This window comes from Durio zibethinus, chromosome 8 (genome assembly GCF_047325235.1).
Source record: "Durio zibethinus cultivar Kanyao isolate XHJ-2024 chromosome 8, ASM4732523v1, whole genome shotgun sequence".
Classification (NCBI taxonomy): Eukaryota; Viridiplantae; Streptophyta; class Magnoliopsida; order Malvales; family Malvaceae; genus Durio; species Durio zibethinus.
The window spans coordinates 24,185,892-24,203,951 of NC_143169.1; the positions used below are offsets into that span (position 1 = coordinate 24,185,892).

At 34.4% G+C, this 18,060-nt stretch overlaps 2 protein-coding genes across 8 annotated transcripts; one reads left to right on the forward strand and one right to left on the reverse strand.

Moving 5' to 3' along the window:
- Nucleotides 1-1,248: 1,248 nt before the first annotated feature.
- On the forward strand, nucleotides 1,249-3,995 carry LOC111278114 (protein SRG1-like). The gene is made up of 4 exons (XM_022864608.2): nucleotides 1,249-1,633; nucleotides 1,971-2,212; nucleotides 3,081-3,405; nucleotides 3,501-3,995. The coding sequence occupies exons 1-4, from the start codon at nucleotides 1,370-1,372 to the stop codon at nucleotides 3,765-3,767; spliced, it is 1,098 nt and encodes a 365-aa protein (XP_022720343.2). The 5' UTR covers nucleotides 1,249-1,369; the 3' UTR covers nucleotides 3,768-3,995.
- A 9,091-nt stretch (nucleotides 3,996-13,086) lies between these two features.
- On the reverse strand, nucleotides 13,087-17,701 carry LOC111278112 (transcription factor GTE12-like). 7 transcript variants are annotated; one of them, XM_089764864.1, is made up of 11 exons: nucleotides 17,468-17,701; nucleotides 15,963-16,712; nucleotides 15,637-15,700; nucleotides 15,413-15,565; nucleotides 15,272-15,324; nucleotides 15,124-15,184; nucleotides 14,957-15,040; nucleotides 14,692-14,813; nucleotides 14,512-14,578; nucleotides 13,626-13,747; nucleotides 13,087-13,493 (listed from the first exon to the last, which is right to left on the reverse strand). In XM_089764864.1, exons 2-11 carry the CDS (start codon nucleotides 16,701-16,703, stop codon nucleotides 13,272-13,274), a joined length of 1,689 nt encoding a protein of 562 aa, XP_089620990.1. In that variant the 5' UTR covers nucleotides 16,704-16,712; nucleotides 17,468-17,701; the 3' UTR covers nucleotides 13,087-13,271. The 7 variants fall into 7 exon arrangements, with proteins under 7 accessions (XP_089620990.1, XP_089620988.1, XP_022720341.1 ...); XM_089764862.1 differs by having other exon boundaries at nucleotides 15,272-15,336; XM_022864606.2 differs by having other exon boundaries at nucleotides 15,272-15,336; nucleotides 15,963-16,720.
- Nucleotides 17,702-18,060: the final 359 nt, after the last annotated feature.

Sequence of the window (18,060 nt, forward strand, 5' to 3'; positions counted from 1 at the left end):
CTGGCATGTCCACTATCATGCATTTTTTTTTTTTAGGGGAAAAGAAAATTAAGATTAATTATTGTTGTGCTTTAGAAAGACATGCTTTTGAATGACTATGGATGGGTTTTGTTTATGTATGTTTATTATGTTGGTATATTAGATGTCCGTATGACAAAACTTAAATGAAGTTTTTTATGAGAAATTTTTATTAAAAATTATTTAATAAAAATATTAATAAATTGATACATTTTAATGTAAAAATTAGTAATAGATAAAAAAATTATTAAAATATTATTTATAATTTAAATTTTATCGATATTTATTCAATGATAAAAATTTTATTAATATGTTTATTAAAAATGTTTATCTAAAAAATATATCAAAATATTTTAAATTTTACACACCTGATTTTTGTAACGAAAATTTTTAATTTATCGATTTTAATTTTTTATTTTACTTTTTATTTAATAATTTCTAATAAAAATTTTCATAAATTTCATCTAAAAAAACTTAATCTAAATTTTTCCCTGTCTCATAAACATGTTCCCTGGAAAAATTGTAATTAATATTTGAGCTTTGTCAATGAGTCGTTTTAAAAACATTATTTAATGTTATTATATGTATTAAGTAATAACTTCCCACTAATGTATTGAAATTTATCAAATTGATTATTTGTATTACTATAAATAATATTTTAACATCATATGGTTTGGGCTATTAACCTTTTTTTGGGGGGCCAATCTTGGCCATTAATCTTCAATACTCTAAATTACGCTATCAAAAATAATTATATGGACATCTAGAATATACATTTATTGATTCAGCAAAAGCCATGCCAGACCATCCTCTAAGGATATATCTTTGAAGATCATATGTTAATAAATGGGGAAGCTTCAAATTAAATTTGCTTTAATATATAATTAATCCCCAACCCCCAGAAGTAGGAATGAATTTGTTAGATACAAAAATTCAAATAATATAGCAACAAGCAGAATGTGACATAAATCTGAAAATTATATGTAGAAACATTAGAGTCAACATTTAATTTGCTATTGTATCTTTTTTTTTTTTCCAAGCACAATTAATCTGCTTGTTGCTGATCATTCTTGTAAACCCAAGATATCTGTTTTCATCAATATTTAGATTTTTTTTTTTTTTTGTTGGTGGGTTAGCCAGATTTTTTTTTGTTTTTTGGTTTCAAAGAGGACACTACCCTGTTACATGAAAAAAGAGAGAGAGAGTGACTTGGTTCGAACCCAAACTTTAATGTCTTCTTTAAGGCTTCTTTGTCATTAGGCGAAGAAGCGGAAGACGGGTTAGCCAGATTTTTCCCTATAAATACTCTTCCTGTGATCAGTTGTATAGAAGCACATCAGCTTTAGCAAATATGGCATCATCAGATGCAGAAGAGTTTAGCTTCTCTTTTCCAGTGGTTAGTGTTCAAGAGCTTGTCAAAAAGCCAATAATCACAATCCCTCAACACTATGTTCGTCTGGATGATCAACAACCTGATCCTTCCCTCCCTAACGGTAGTCGTCCCATGCCAATGATCACCCCAACCATTGACATGACTCGATTGGTTTCCGGGGAGGATGATGATGTTGAACTCGAGAAGTTGCACTCAACTTGCAAAGAGTGGGGTCTCTTTCAGGTTAATTCTTCTCAATTCAACCTTTAGCTACACAGTTTCATCTCTTCAATAAAACATGATATATAGCAAAGAGATTTAATTTCAGCATCGAGAAAAGGATCGCATGCATGTTTCCAAGATCCATCCAAAAGGTTTTTATAAACTTGCATGTGCATGGAATTTTCTTCATGTTCATATTTGTTTGTTACGCTACGGATTATAGAACTACACTTCATTTTATTAAAAGTACAAAAAGACAAAGAAAACTTAAAATTGAGAGGAAAAAAAAAATAAAAAACTATTTTAGAATAAATTAATGAGGACCCAAGACCTCAGAGTTTTGGAATTGCTTGTGCAGTTGGTGAACCATGGAGTTAGCTCTTCAATACTGGACAGGCTGAAACATGAGGTTGAAGAATTTTTTAAGCTTCCACTGGAAGAGAAAATGAAATACAAGATAAGGGAAGGTGAGTTTGAAGGGTATGGAAATACACCCAGAGAAGCAGGAAAGCTTGACTGGTCTGACAGGCTTTATATGATAACAAACCCTATTCATAGACGAAAGCCTCATCTCTTCCCAGAGCTCCCTTCATCCTTAAGGTTTTCTTTCTCTGGACTCTCTTTTTTTTTTTTTTTTATTTAACCAGTTGGAAGAGGCCAGTTACAGATCATAAAATAAATAAAACAGTAAAAATGAAAGAACAGAAATTCATTTGCAGGCCCATGCAAGCTCTGAAATCTGCATGCATATTCCTAAAAAAAAAAAAAAAAAGAAAAGAAAAGAATAACAGATGAGTAGAAAGAGACAGTTGTGGTGAATTTATTTATGTTGGAAACATTTGACCTTGAGACATGTTTGGAACTCTATATTAGTCTATGATCTTAAAGGTCATGATTTTTATCCCTGTTGAATTAAGAATTGGCCACTATATATCCTATTTAAATAATTTGATTTATTAAATCTCAAAATTAATTTTTTTTTATTTAAGGTTGTCAAAGATTAATTTTCGATTATTGAAAGTCCAGCACAATATCAACAAACCATATTTGTTGTCAAAGTACTATGCGTTATCTCAAAATAATTATGGATTTTATTATAACGAGAATAACATATGTTATATTATTCTCACATTTTTAGTGCGGTGGAGTGCGGCTACCGACACTTTTTTTAAGTTCATATTATGTATAACTAAAAGATCCCTTGCAACAAAACAGACATGCAATTTAATTAGAAGGTGAATCATAATTATAAGCAATTTCCAGTTAATTGACTATTTGCATCGTGAAATAAAAAATAAATGAGGGTTTCTATGACTAGATTACGATCTCTTTTACCCATTCACAAACTTGGTTTGCAAGTCTTAATTAATTTATGGCCCTGCAAGTGGATTTTAATTCAATAGTATTCTGCATGCAATCCATTTTCTGAATCCTCATGAAATTATATATATTTTTTTGTTGCATGAAGAAATACCTTGGAGTCTTACTTCTTGGAACTGCAAAAGCTTGCCACGAAACTACTTTGTTCTATGGCAAAAGCATTGAAAATTGATACGAAGGAGATGATAGAATTTTTTGACGATGGGATGCAATCTGTGAGGATGACATACTATCCTCCATGTCCCAAACCAGAGCTGGTTATGGGCATTACTCCTCACTCTGATGCAACTCTTCTCACCATACTGCACCAAGTTAATGGAGTTGATGGCCTCCAGATTAAGAAAGATGGTGTTTGGTTTCCCGTGAGCTTCCTCCCAGATGCCCTTGTGGTCAACGTCGGAGACGTTCTAGAGGTTTTTTTATCTGCTGTCTTTTTTTTTTTTTCAACAAGCTATATATAGAGCTGGAAATATGATTTAACTTGTAAAGTTTTCTCGTTTTCTTGCAGATCTTTAGCAACGGCGTTTACCGTAGCATTGAGCACAGGGCCACAACCAATTCGGGGAAAGAAAGAATGTCAGTTGCCTTTTTCCTCAACCCCAAATTTGAGGCTGAGGTGGGACCTTCACCAAGCCTCATAAATCCGAAGAACCCACCAGTGTTTAAAAGGGTTGGGTTGGAGCAATACGCCAAAGATTTCTTTGTCCGTAAGCTCTATGGAAAAACATATCTGCAGCATATGAGGATTGAAAATGGAGAACACAACTCTGCTTGATAAAAACCACTCTTATATACATATAGGCTACTGTTAATTCGTACGTGTGATGTGGTGTGAAATAAATGCAGCAGCTGTGATTGTATATAATACACGAGGCTTGTTAGCCCAGCTACTGATCGATTCTCTGTCGGGCTTCGTTTGTTTGATGTGTAAAAGTCCGAAGTATATGTAGCATTTTACTGTAATGAATAAAATGTGTAAAAAAAGTACAGTTATTTGTGTGTATTTCCAACAAAAGCCTTTAAAAAAGCTTCCAATCCTAAATCTTATTGATTAAATCGTAGGTGGAAATGAATAATCAAAGCGTTTTAGATTAAGATCAAGAGTAAGGTGGCCACAGGCTCCAATTTAAAGTTGCAATTAAAATTTTTCTAGCTATGGTTAGAGACAAGTATAGGAGTAATAGTTAGTTGCTAATCTCACATTTTTAAAATGATTTTTTTTCTTTTTTGAAGGAAAAAATGCATAAAAATCCAAATATCTTAACTACCATTGAAGAAATGTGATTGATATAACTAATATTTCTATCAATTGCATAGCATTCATGCACAACAGATGATTCATGACTCTTCCTTCTTGACTGCCCTTCACGCCAACCATCCTCTTCCTCAATCATCGTTATAAACCAAAATGCAAAAACACACTTTCTCTGCCCGAAGCCCATGCCATGGAGTCATCCATTGTGTCCTTCTTGATCCTCTTTGCATTTATAGCTCCCCGTTTCCGGCTACAAGAGACCAAATGCTGATCAGCGGAACCAACCCTAACGCAATGCCGCAGCAGCAGCAGCAGCAGCCACTGCCCTATCCTGAACCTTTGCTGCTTGAACTCGCCAATTTCGCATCACAATTTTATCAACAAGCTCAGGTTATTATTTTGGAAATTGTTTACTTATTATATGTTTCCTCACATGCGTGTAATAACAAATGCCTGAAAATTGAAGGTCAAATCTGACTAATTAACTGATCATTGTTTTGACAAAATGCAGGAGCATAATATCAACAATTGAGGCCCATAGACATATTTTAGTTAATGGTCGTACAGTAGATATACCAAGTTATCGCTGCAAACCCCGAGATATTATTTCAGCGAGGGATGAACAAAAATCTAGAACTCTGATTCAAAATTATCTTGATTCATCCACCCATGAGAAATTACCAAAGCATTTGACCCTTCACACATTACAATATAAAGGATTAGTCAATCAAATAATAGATAGGAAATGGGTCGGTTTGAAAATAAATGAATTGCTTGTCGTAGAATATTATTCTCGTCAGACTTAAACCTAACTAAAATAACAAAACAAGGGTTCTGCTCCCTTTTCACCTGAGTTATGGTTAAGTAAAGGAAGACAGGGTAAGGGATTTGATTCGGAAATTTTATTTTTCTCCTATTCATGTATGATAGATCCGTATGCTTGAAAAGAAAATGAAATTTTAGCTACAGGTTGGATGGCACCAGTATAGGACTAATTAAGGCCCTGTTTCAGGGTACCTGCTTTTGGTCTCAAAATAATTAGTAATCATACTGAAACCAAACAAACAGGAAATTTTAGGATTTCAAGCTGAAACAAATTAGCCAGATCAATCCAGATTGACATGATTCGATGTTAGGTGAAAAAGGTAACCCTGTATAAGAGCTATAAACATCACAGAGCATAGAACAAAATGCAGTCGTAACTTATAATCACCTATAAATGGTCAAACTGAAATTTATGGCAGTATAACATTCGCTTATATAGCTAAAAGCTCTTGTAGAAATAGGCATAGTTAAAACAAATCAGAGTTCGAAACTTGAAAGAAGGCAAAAAGAAAAGCAGCAGATGCTTCCAGAGTCATGAAAAAGCAATCTTTCGTCAGCGCTCAGCATCTGGTAAAGAACTCTATACAAGTCATATAGTGTAGCAATTCTTGGCAACTCTGTCATGCTTCTTTGCATCCCCTGAAAAAGCAAATAGAAATGAGTTTAGAGCCCAAAAGACAAACTAAAACCAACAAATTTGGACAAACAGCACAATACGAAAGATCTGCACAAATTAAAAGAACCATTACATGAAATATGAAGCCTATAGTATCATTGTAATCAAGTAACTCTTTCCACTGTTTCCCAATGCTTATCTGCATTAAAAACAAAAACCCATGAAATGGTTTTAGAATTGCATAAGCCATTAGAAACGGTTTCGGAATTGCACAAGCCAATTTTCCTAACCAAGCAACTCTAGTCACCTGAGCAGTTTCATTAACAACATTCTTGGTCCACAGTGCTATTTTTTCCTGTCTGGCTCTCACAATGACAACTGCTCCACAGATCTAATCACCAAACTCGAACTGTTCTCCAATCAAAGCCAGCAATTAAAACAGCAGACATGTAAGAGATCAGGCCACACTTTTCAGTAAGCAGCAAATTTCACACACACAAGTGAGCATTACATTATCTGAAACAATACTGTGTACAGCCAACACGTATCTGACTTCCCCCTTTGGAAATTTACAGTTCACTGGCCTCCATTAGCACAGACAGGGTCTACTCACTTTGGCTCAATTTTACATTTGAAACAATGAAAGTCTGCACCCACAGCCAACTTGCTTGGGTGATGAATGTTATTGTAAAGACTGTAATCCAAAAAGTTTGGAAGAAAAATCTATAAGTGACATTCACAGGAGAAACAAACAACAACTAACAGTTAAGAGGTGAAACACGAAATCAGTAATCAATAGCAGCAACATGGACACAGTTGGCATAGCAGTTCTTCGATGATCACATAACTTATTCACCTGGAGGCACCAAGCAACAATCCATAATTATAATAAACAAAAATTAAGTTCCTTTATGACTGATAAAAGTGCTTTCCACAAGGTCAAATTATAATGGATTAAAAGAACAGACCAACACTTTAATAACATCCATTAAAATGAAACAGAGTCCAGGAAACAGCACTCTGCAGCAGGCAGCTCCAAGATTCTTACAGACGACAACCTTCAACGATTATAGTGAAAACAACCCCCCTTGTAGTTAAATCATCATATGTATAAAATCAACAAACGTTCATTTTTCAGATTTCAAGAAACTCTAACAACGCCAACGTTAGCAAAACCCCAAATGTTACTGTCATTAGAGGAAGAAAAAAAAAGAAAAAAAAATCTTTTTTTCAAAAGCCTAAGCCAAAAACTAACATGTCATCAAAATCCAAAAACTGATGCTGCTCAATCGAACCACTATCAGCTCAAGCTCCTCTGTGAAAACTCAAATTTTTAGTAGCTAAAATTTCAGAAATAAAGGTAAGGAGAGAAGGAAGAATAGAGATAGAAAGAAATTCTAGAATATAGGAAATGGGTGTAAAAATTGTATTTCCTCCTGTAACCACCTCCTTTTGTAATAGTTTTGCAATCATTATTACACCAGCTGTCAATTTTTCAACAAAATAACTAACATGCTGACTCATATATACTAATTGTAAAAAAAAATATATAAATGACTACTAAATGACTAACATGGCCTTCTTTTTCAATTCAACTTGTAACAACTATTTTCCCCTCGAAATAATCCTTCTCCTCTAGGATTGAAGCAAGGAAAGTTTTTTTGTAGCTCATATAATCCTTCCCAGGTTGCATCTTTTGGATAACTGTTACTTCACTATACTAGAACCTCTGTGAGTGCTCTACCTCTTTTCTTACTAAGTCTTCTATCTAGAACTGCCACTGGTTCCTTGGTCGCCATTCCATCTGCATCAATCATAGAAAGATTAAATTGTGTTAGAACCTTCCCAATGTGCTTTTTCAACTGTTAAACATGGAAGATAGGATGAATTTTGGTTTCAGCAGGTAACTCTAGTTTATAGGCGACAAGTCCTATCTTCTCTAACACCTTATAAGGGCCAAAGTACCTAGCAACTAGCTAAAAACAAGACCTATTGATGACAGATTGTTGTTTGTATGGCTAGAGCTTAACATAAACTAAATCAGTAATCTCAAATTCCCTATCAACCCTATGTCTATCAGCTTGCTACTTCATTCTGTTTTGAGCCTTATCTAAATGAAATTTCAAAATTTTGATTGTGGCCTCTCTCGCTTGCAAACTTTTATCCACTTCATCCACTTTAGAATCTCCAAGTAGATATAGTCGATGAATGGGAACAAGTTGACCATAGACTACCTCATATGGTGTAGTATGAATGAAAGTGTGAAAACTAGTGTTATACCACCATTCTGTTAAAGAGATCCATTTGGATTAGTGTTTAGGTTGTTCTCCTATAATGCACCTTAAATATGTCTCCAAACATCTGTTGAGCACTTCAAACTGTCCATCTATTTGAGGGTGATAAGTAGTAGACATTTTTAGCTTGGTTCCTAATAATTTGAACAATTCTTTCCAAAATGAACTAGTGAAAATCTTATCTTTTTCAGAAACAATGGTATTAGGTACTCCATGCAAATTGTACACATTGTCTAGATAGGTTTAAGCAACTGTAATGGCAATGAAATGATGAGCTAGAGTGATAAAATGGGCATATTTACTTAACCTATCCACTACCAACATTATAACATCTTTTTCAAATGACTTAGGCAAACCTTCTATAAAAATCCATAGACACATCAACCCATATCTTATCAGGAATTGGTAAAGGTTGTAACAAACTTCAAGAGAAAGTTTCATATTTGCATTTTTGACAAATTGTGCGTTCTTTGACATGCTGCTAAACTGTTTTTTTCATTCCTCTCCAATATACCACATTAGCTATTCTCCTCATAGTTGCCTCTACTCTATAATGCCCTCTGTCCACTGAATCATGAAAAAATGTCAATAAATCCTTTCTTAACTCAAAATAAGCTCCCACCATAAGTTTTCCCTTCCTTCACAACTGTCTTGCTTGCCAAGTGTACTTGGGAGACTGTCCTGGGTTGTTCTTGAGCTTATGTAACAAATGTATCAACACTGGATCTTTCAACCAAGACTGTTTAATCCTAGCCATTAGATCATTAGTTATAAAAGATAAGGTATATAACAAGGTTGCAAGATTTCAAGAAAGAGCATCGGTTGCCATGTTGGTATAGACCTTCCTGTAGACAAGTTCATAATTAAATCTCATCATCTTGACAACCCAAAGTTGCTGAGCATGGGTGTTTGTTTTCTGTTCCAGTAAAAATTTAAGACTTTGGTGATCTATTTTTATCTGAAAATGCCTTCCAGTTAAATAAGCACTACATTTTTTTACTGTAGCTAATATGGCCAACATCTTATTTTCATAGACAAACAGTGCCTAATGTTTAGGAGATAAAGTTTTGCTAAAATAAGCAACTGGCTTATCATTTTGACTCAACACAGCACCAATTCCATAACTTAAAGCATCTGACTCAATTACAAAAATTGAGTTAAAATCTAGCAGTGCTAGAACAAGAGCTGATATTACAGCTTATTTGAGCTTCTCAAAAGTTATTATTGCTGTTTTTTGCCAATTAAAAGCATTTTTCTTCAATAAATCAGTCATTGATTTTGTAATAGTTCCATATCCCTTAATGAACCTACGATAATACCTAGTGAAGCCCAAGAATCCTCTTAATTCTTTAACAGACTCAAGAATTGGCCATTGTTTAACACATTCAACCTTAGTACTGTCTATAGCAACTATCCCTTTACTGATCACATGCCCTAAATACTCGATTTGAATAGCACCATAGTCACACTTTGAAAGCTTAACAAATAAATGGTTGCTAACTAAGACATCAAACACCTGCTGCAAATATGTTATATGATCATTCCAATTTGATGAATAAACCATGATATCATCAAAGAACACCAATACAAATTTTTTAAGGAAAGGCTTAAATATACTATTCATTAAACTTTGAAATGTAAAAAGTGCATTAGTCAATCTAATTGGCATGACCAAAAACTCATAATGCCCTTGGTGAGTCTTGAAAGCTATTTTGTGAACATTTGCAAGATCAATTTGAATTTGGTGATAACCATATCTAAGATCCAACTTAGAAAACCAGCACGCAATAGATAATTCATCTAACAACTCTTCTATTAAAGGAATGAAAAACTTATCTTTAAGTGTGATCTTGTTCAACTACCTGTCCTCCACACAAAGCCTCCATAAGCCATCTTTCTTTTTCACTAGAACCATTGGAGATGCGAATGAACTGTTGCTATCTCTTATAATTCCAACCCTTTTCATTTCTGCTACTATCTTCTCAATCTCATTTTTTTGTACAATTGGATACCTATAAGGCTTAATCTTTACAGGTTGAGATTCATTTATCAAAGGTATCTTATGATCTTGAGGCCTTGATAGAGGTAAATTTGTAGGTGTCTCAAATACTAGAGAGTATCGTAGTAACAATTCTTGCAAATCATGTGGTAATTCAATTTGTTGACTAAAATGGTGTAACTCATCTCGAGACTGAAAAATTTCAATACCAGATATCATCATTAGTCCAGTTGTCTTACTAACGACCTTCAGCTTAGCAAATTGCTTACTTGTAGCCATATGTACCTGAGCAACCTCTATTCCTTGCAATTTATACCAGTTGTTTGGTACAGTAAATTACATGATCAGCAAGGAAAAATCTCATAGAATAGGCCCTAATGTCTGGAGCCATTCCACCCCAAGTACTGCTTCACAACCCATTAAATATAGCATAAAGAAATTAGTATGCTGGACTAGGCCTTGAACCTCCCAAGTCAATGTTTTACATATATCCTGAGTTAATAATTTGTTACCATTAGTTACAGTGACATTGATTCCAGCAATCTTCTTAGTGTTACATCCCAATTTCTTAATCAAAAATTGATCAATAAAATTATGGGTATTTTTAGAGTCAACCAAGAACACTACTAATTGGTTCTTGATTCGACCATATAATATCATGGTCGTATGACCTTCAACTTCAATTAAAGCATGTAAAGATATGACATGCTTGTTTTTTAATTCATGGTCTTCCTTTCCATTCTCCTTCAAATTGTCTACACAATCACAGAACTCCTTAGTATCATTATTATTGTCTTCATTTTCCTAAGTAAACATCTAGTACAATTAAGCCTTGACACACCTATGGCCTGGTGTAAACTTAATCCCACACCACATACAAAGTCCTTTCTTCCTCCTGTCATCTCTTTCATCTCGGATTGGTATTTTGATAACATTGGATTTTACAAGAGTTGAATCGGGTTTACTAGTTGTGGTTTTGTAGGTATTTATGGGGTTGGTTGATTTAGTAGACTGGTTGTAATTTAAGAAAAGGTTTTATGGGGTTAGTAACAGTGGGGGTAATGTAGTTTTAAAGGTACAAAGATTATTATGGGATATAAGAGGAGTTGTTACAGGATTCTTATAAGGTATATAAAGTTTTCTAGGCACATTGTATATTAAGGACTCTATTTGTTTGGCCAACTGGTAAGCATGGCTTAAGGATTTAGGATAAAACATTCCAACAAGCTTAGAAATCTCAGGCTTCAAATTTTTCAAAAATATATAGAGAGCATTGTCATAAAAAATGAAGAGTAAATTTAATAAACTTTCAAACTCCTCATAAAATTCATCAACAATATTGTGTTACTTTAACACTACTATTTCTAACATAAGATCAAAGAACTCAATTTCAACAAATCTAGTCTTCATCTCAGTAACATAAGTGAGCCAACTTACCTCTTGAAGACTTCCTTGATTCTTCATGAACCTCCGATGCCACTGTAAAACTTGTCCCTCCAAATGCATCATCACAATCCTTATTTTCCCATTTTTTCAAATTCAATTAGTTTCAAAAAATTGTTCGATTTTCAACAACCATCCCCTTAAATTGTCTCCAGCAAAATTTGAGCATTTCAACTTAGAGTGCTTGGTTGGTACCCTTGCAACTTCCTCTATTTCAGCAAAAAGTGGTCCATGAATAATGACCCTGCTACCTTCCACATCACCTACGACAGATTTTTATTTCCTAGCTGATAGTGCTATTGAATCTCCCATCTCAACTTCTTGAAGTGAGCTTTGCCTACTGTTCATGATCTTTTCAAACATGCCACGCATTTCTTCTGTAAAGGAATCAATCTTATCATTAAGTTACTTGATAGAGGTGTCAAATTTGGCCTCTATCCTCTCCAGCTCTTTTTGCATTTGGCCCATGTCTCTCTACAACCTAGTTGTCATACCCTTTGTCATTGCAAGAACTGAGGCTCTGATACCAAGAATGATGCTACTCAATCGAACCACTGTTAACTTAAGCTCTTATGTGAAAACTCAAATTTTTAGTAGCTAAAATTTCAGAAATAAAGGTAAGGAGAGAAGGAAGAAGAAAGATAGAAAAAAAATTCTAAAATATAGGAAATGGATGTAAAAATTGTATTTCTTTCTATAACCACCTTCTTTTGTAATAGTTTTGCAATTATTGTTACACCAACTATCAATTTTTTAATAAAATAACTTACATGCTAACTTGTATATACTAATTGAAAAAAAAAATATATATATATATATATATATAAATGACTACTAAATGACTAACATAGCCTTATTCTTCAATTCAACTTGTAACAAAAACTAATAAAGAAAAAAAAGACAGAAATCAGCCACAGAATTAAACAAACCCAGAACAAATGGAAATCTTCATTATCTTAACAACCCAACCTTCAAATAGAAAATTAAAAATGGAAAGAAACAAAGGAAAAGAGAAAGAAGGAAGAATAACCTCCAGATTTGTTGGACGGTGGTAAAAGTGTAAATAGGTTGCATAGAGCTAGCCCAAGTAGCTTGCTTGGACTTGGCAGATGGGTTATCGAACCAGAAGGTCCATGGGTGCTCCAGCAGGTGGGCTGCTCAACTATACCTTTCTTTGACGAAGACGACGTCGTATCAGCCTCTTCCCCTACGATATCTCCGACTTCCAGCTCCTCTTCCTCCTCTCTTAGCTGCTCGTTTTTCGTTGATGCTCAAAGATTTCAGGTTTTCCTCTACCCCCATTGTTCTCTCTCTGGACTTCCTCTTCGATAGCTTAGGCTTTTCGTTGATTCAGCAGACGAAGGCTTTCTTTCTCGATTTTCTGATTGCCCAAAGCCAAAGGCCCAGTAGATCGTGAAAATGACCCATGCACACCGACTTTGTCTAAGTAATGCCATATTCTTCATTTAATTATCTGTAATTTCTTATTTATTCAGAGTGTAATTACCAATTGAAATACAATCAGAAAAAAGTTTTTTATAATGCTCAAATTCAGCTGAAAAGTATGATTGAAAATTATTTGTCATGACACATTTCACACCTTCCCCCAAATTTACCAATTGTTCTGAGAATCAGAGAGAATTTAGCAATGGGAGAGAGTAGTTTTGATGGAAACTAGAATATCTTCATCTTTTTCTATATGAATATATACGTCTTTGATTACAAATGTCCACTTTCCGACAAAAATACTTCATTTACAAACGATACTAATCTTTTTTCCCTTTTTTGGTCTCACTAGAGAACAAGCATTCACATGGAGCTGGAACAAATAAGACTGCAATCAATATTTATGACAGTATTTCTCCCTCTTCCCCGTCTTCATTCAGAACTGTCTCATCGTCGTCGTCTTCCAAATACTCGTCTTTGATGAACAAACCCAGTTGATGCAGTGGATTGACACGAGTTCCTCCATATGCTCCAATCAACTTTTCAGATCCACTTTTACCACTCAGAATCTCAAGTTCTTTTAAAATCTCCAGATTCAATTCAATCTCAGCTGTTTTTTCCATCTGAAAATTCAGGCAGCATCAGATGATGTTCTGATTCATATTTTGAATACAGTACAAAACTGGTATAACCTCTAAACCCACTGATAGAAACATAGACAAAATGAAAAACAAAAAACAAAAAAAGGGTAAAACCTTTTGCAATGCTATTCGAGCAGCTTCTCTTTCTCTTTCTCGTTGCTTCTTCAACTCAACCTCTGCCTTCATTTTTGCTGCAGCTTCAGCAGCTCTGACCTGAGCTTCAATTTTTGCTTTTTCTGTACAAAATACAAGAATCATCTATAAGACCTCTAAGCATACAATTGTCTCTCACCTGACTCAGATATTTAACTTAGAACTAGTAATAACAGGAACAGCTCCCTGTATCAAAACTTCACAAAAGTATGCACCAAAAGAACTACTTGTCTTAATCACTCGTAACATAATGCATATATAGGTATAATATCAGATTACCATAAAATATAGATAACTTTACGTACAAGTGTATAAATCAAGCCAACCCTATAAATCATTCCATGTCTATTATTTAATAAAAACCTTCAACTATAAACACATTAGCACATCAACCACAAAAGAGAAAGAGAAACAAACAAGAGGAAGAGAAATTATAGAATATATGGTACCAAACTTATTGTTTTATAGGAAGCAACATATTTCATAATCCTGATAAGATTGATTTGGTGAACACAAGCAGAAAAAATAAGCTGTTTTATATAACAGTTCATTAATAAAATCAGTTGAAAATACATAATGGCATGAGTAAGTAATAAAAATTAAGTGAATAAGTAATTTACATCGGCACATGTCCGTTGAGACACCTATAGAGTTTCACTTATTGTCAATCTTTTTAATTCCTCGATGAACGTTAGAAGATTTTGCATTTTTTAGCAGAGAAAATTTTTTTTAAAAGAAGTAAGAAATAGAAAACAATAAAAATGACTGTCTATAATCAGTAAATCATCAACAATGCTACAAATACTACAGTCAAGAACTAGAATAAGTGCGAAGATTCATAGATCACCTTCACGCTGCCTTCTTTCCAAATTTTCCTTTTCCTGCTGCATCTTCACTGGATCAGCTTTGTCACCCTATATAAAAGGCAGCATAATTATCTATTAAACACTATGAAGACAACATGCAATTCAATACCATGCAACATTAATTACCAACACAAAATCCCAATATCCTTGCAAAAACTTACATGATCAAGTAGTGTCTTCTGCTTAGCTTTCAAAATGGTTTCTGCAAAGCGCCTTTTCAGCATTGCAGCACGGAGAGCCTTCTCTGGTGACATTTGTGCCTCAAAAATAGGAGTTAACAATCCTACATCAAATAAAAGAAAAAAAAAAAAACTAAAGTAGTTAAATTTACAACACAAAAGGAATTCTAATGACAACCACAAACCACATCCACTATTGAAGGCAAAAGGAAAAAACTTAACAGTTAACATCAGCAGATAAACTGACCTTCATCAGAAGCAGCATCTGTTGCAGGAGTTGTCAGTTGAGAACTAGGACAGACATTCTCATCATCCAAAGCACTTACAGCACCTTAACATTTTTTAAAAGAATTCCAATGCTCAGATCAAGAATCAAGTAGAAAATCATGAAATAAAATTGAGATATCTCCTTACCATCAGAATCTGGATCAGACTTGCTCGTTTGTGATGTCGATGTGCTTTTTGCCTGGCAATCCTAGATTTTAATATAAAATTTTATTAACATACTTCATGGCACTAATCATAAAAATAATCACATTGCCATAAGAGCAGTAATGTATACCAATTTAGAGGCAACAGCACTACACACTCTAAGATCTCCAACCAATGATCTTTCTGAAGTTACATCTATGCCAAACAAAAAATAAGTAAGTTATGGCCTAAAATAACAAAACAGAGGTAGCACAAGAAATTATCAACTAACCGCTTGAAGATGCATGGTTTGAAACACTTGGAAGGCTACATTGACACTTAATGCTACCACATGAACTGCATTTGCAGGCAGCTGGGCTCAATGGTGGCTTGGTATTGGCAGACCCATGAGCACGCCCACCACTACCACTACCACTACTGGTGCCTATAAGACACATTGCAAATTAGCTCCTATAAAGAGCCATAAAGCAGAAATTGTATTCTGCCACTTCATACCTTTTTGTAGGTTTTTTCCAGAATACTTGTTCACACAGTTCTGTGCCGCTTTAGGAAGCTCAACCTGGTAACAAGCCAAGAAAACCAGTATCAGAAACAATGCAAACTTCTATATGACAAATAACAACATAAAATGAGCAAAAACACAACTTCAAAAAGCCAGAACTAAGATGCTGACAGCAACATATTACATGGATTATAAGTATGACTTGCTTTACAATTGTCAAATCCAACATCCTTCTTTAATAAATAAATCAAATTACCAATGAGAGTCACCACAGTAATCATAAGTATTTTTGTTTGCAAATACAATAGAAAGTACTCACCTCGGTTGCTTTTGCATTCAAAGGTACCTTCACAACCTTCTCCTCAGATGGCTTCAACTTCTTCGGAAAAGAGCTATTTCGGGATAGCTGTGTTTTAGGACAACTCTGTCTTCCCTCATTAACATCTTTCAGTCGTACACTCAAAATTTTTCCATGCCCAACCTTAAAATTTTCTTGATTCCATTTTTCCTCCAAAGATTTCCATCTGGCCTCAAAAAACTCATTCATTTCTTCCGCCATTTTATGAACATTATTAGAAGGAGGATTATACAACATGGCATTAGAAAAAGTCAGTTTAATATCGGCCACAAACTCTTGAATGCCAAGATAAGTATTCTTCACTAGCTTGGACTTAATCGTACCCAAGTCCATGGGGCTTTTAATTATTGTAAAATAATCAGGAATGTTTAATGCTTTAGGATCCACTGGTTCATTGAAAACCCAACCAGCTGGATGTTTCATCAGTGCCTTCAGTAGGGCAGAACACTGCTGAGTCATGCCACGGTCCATCTTTCGTCGTTTCTCCTGAGGACCACCCACAATCACCCCTTCAGGTCTACGCTTGTAAGCACCAGAAGTCTCTTTCGAATTTCCAGCAGATGAAGCCTTTTTTCCATCAAAAGAACTGCTCAGTTGTTGCCCACACTCAAAAGATTGTGGCGCAGGAATTGCTTCTATCCTCTGAGAAGGGAATTTAATCTTTAACTTCTGCTTTGGCACAACACTTTGTGCAGCAATCATTTTCTAAAGCTGCAAAACTTCAAATATAGTGCCTTCTAGATTTCTACGTTGCCAGACAATAGGAAAAATTAAACAAGAGCGCAAAGATTTTTGAAGCAGCTACACACTACAAATAAATTATAAATCAAAAATAAATAAAAGCATGACTTCTATTGGCAGGATTAATATCAAAAGAATCAAAATGCTTATAAAAATCATCAAACAAATGGTGACATGTCATCCTAGCAGGCGTTCATAAGTAAACTAAGAACTTTCAAAAGCAGCAAAAGTTAACCGAGTGTAATACGGGTTTCTTCATGTCCTTTAAAAGAAAAGACTTTGAGAAGAAATCAATATCCCGAATCCAAAACCAAAGAAAGCGCGAAAACCACAAACAATACTGCAAAGCCAATTTATTTTATTGTTTTTCACTGGAATTCTGAAAAACCTTAGAACCAAGTTGACCAAGACCAAAACTTTGTACCAAACACGACTAAAGATATAAGCAAAGAAAAAAACTCAAATTTGGATCAGGCATTAACAAAACCCTAACAGATGTTAGATCCAATTTAAACACAAAATTTCGTATAAATACTTCAGAAACAGAATTCAATTTAATTTAAGAACACCCAAAAAGTAATTACAAGAGAACCAATCAGAAGTTCATTCATAACAAAATCCTAGGCCGAATCATCCAAACCAACCTCGATTCACCAAATTAAAGAAAGCAGACAATTCAAACCCATGGAGAAAAGGAAAGCAAGTTAGGGTTTCCTGAAACATACCGAAAATCCAGTCAAATTCACACCAAAAACCCAACTTTGACAGATAAGTTGATCGATCCAACGGCGAGAGCACAAACAGCAAGCAGAGAAGCGAAACGAGAGCTTAAAAACAACCAAAAAACAGAAGAAGAGAGCGAGAAGAGAAGAGAGAGTGAGAGAATTAATCAGGGTTTATCTCTACACTGCTACTCTAACTCTCTGCTTCAGGAAAAGAAAAACGCGTAAATGTCAGCTAGGGTTTAAATTATCTCTCTCTTTCCTTTTATTGACGCGTGAACATTTTGGAACTTCTGCTTTTTTAAAATGACTAATTTGCCCTCATCTTGAGATATTTCTATATCTTTTGTTCATATAGGGTTGGGTTAGTTTGGTAATTTCGTTGGATTACTTTGGAAAGTTAATGATTGGAGTAAAGACAAGGTGGGTCAATGCCGTTTTGTTGTTAAAGACCTAAGACTATGAATTGCCAAAATATGTTAGGATTAGGAGAAAGATTAACGCTACTAGAAAATAAGTAATGAGTAGATGGGGGATTTGTACTTGTAATAATGATAAAATTATGTTCGACCTCTAATCCCAAATTAGCAAGAAAA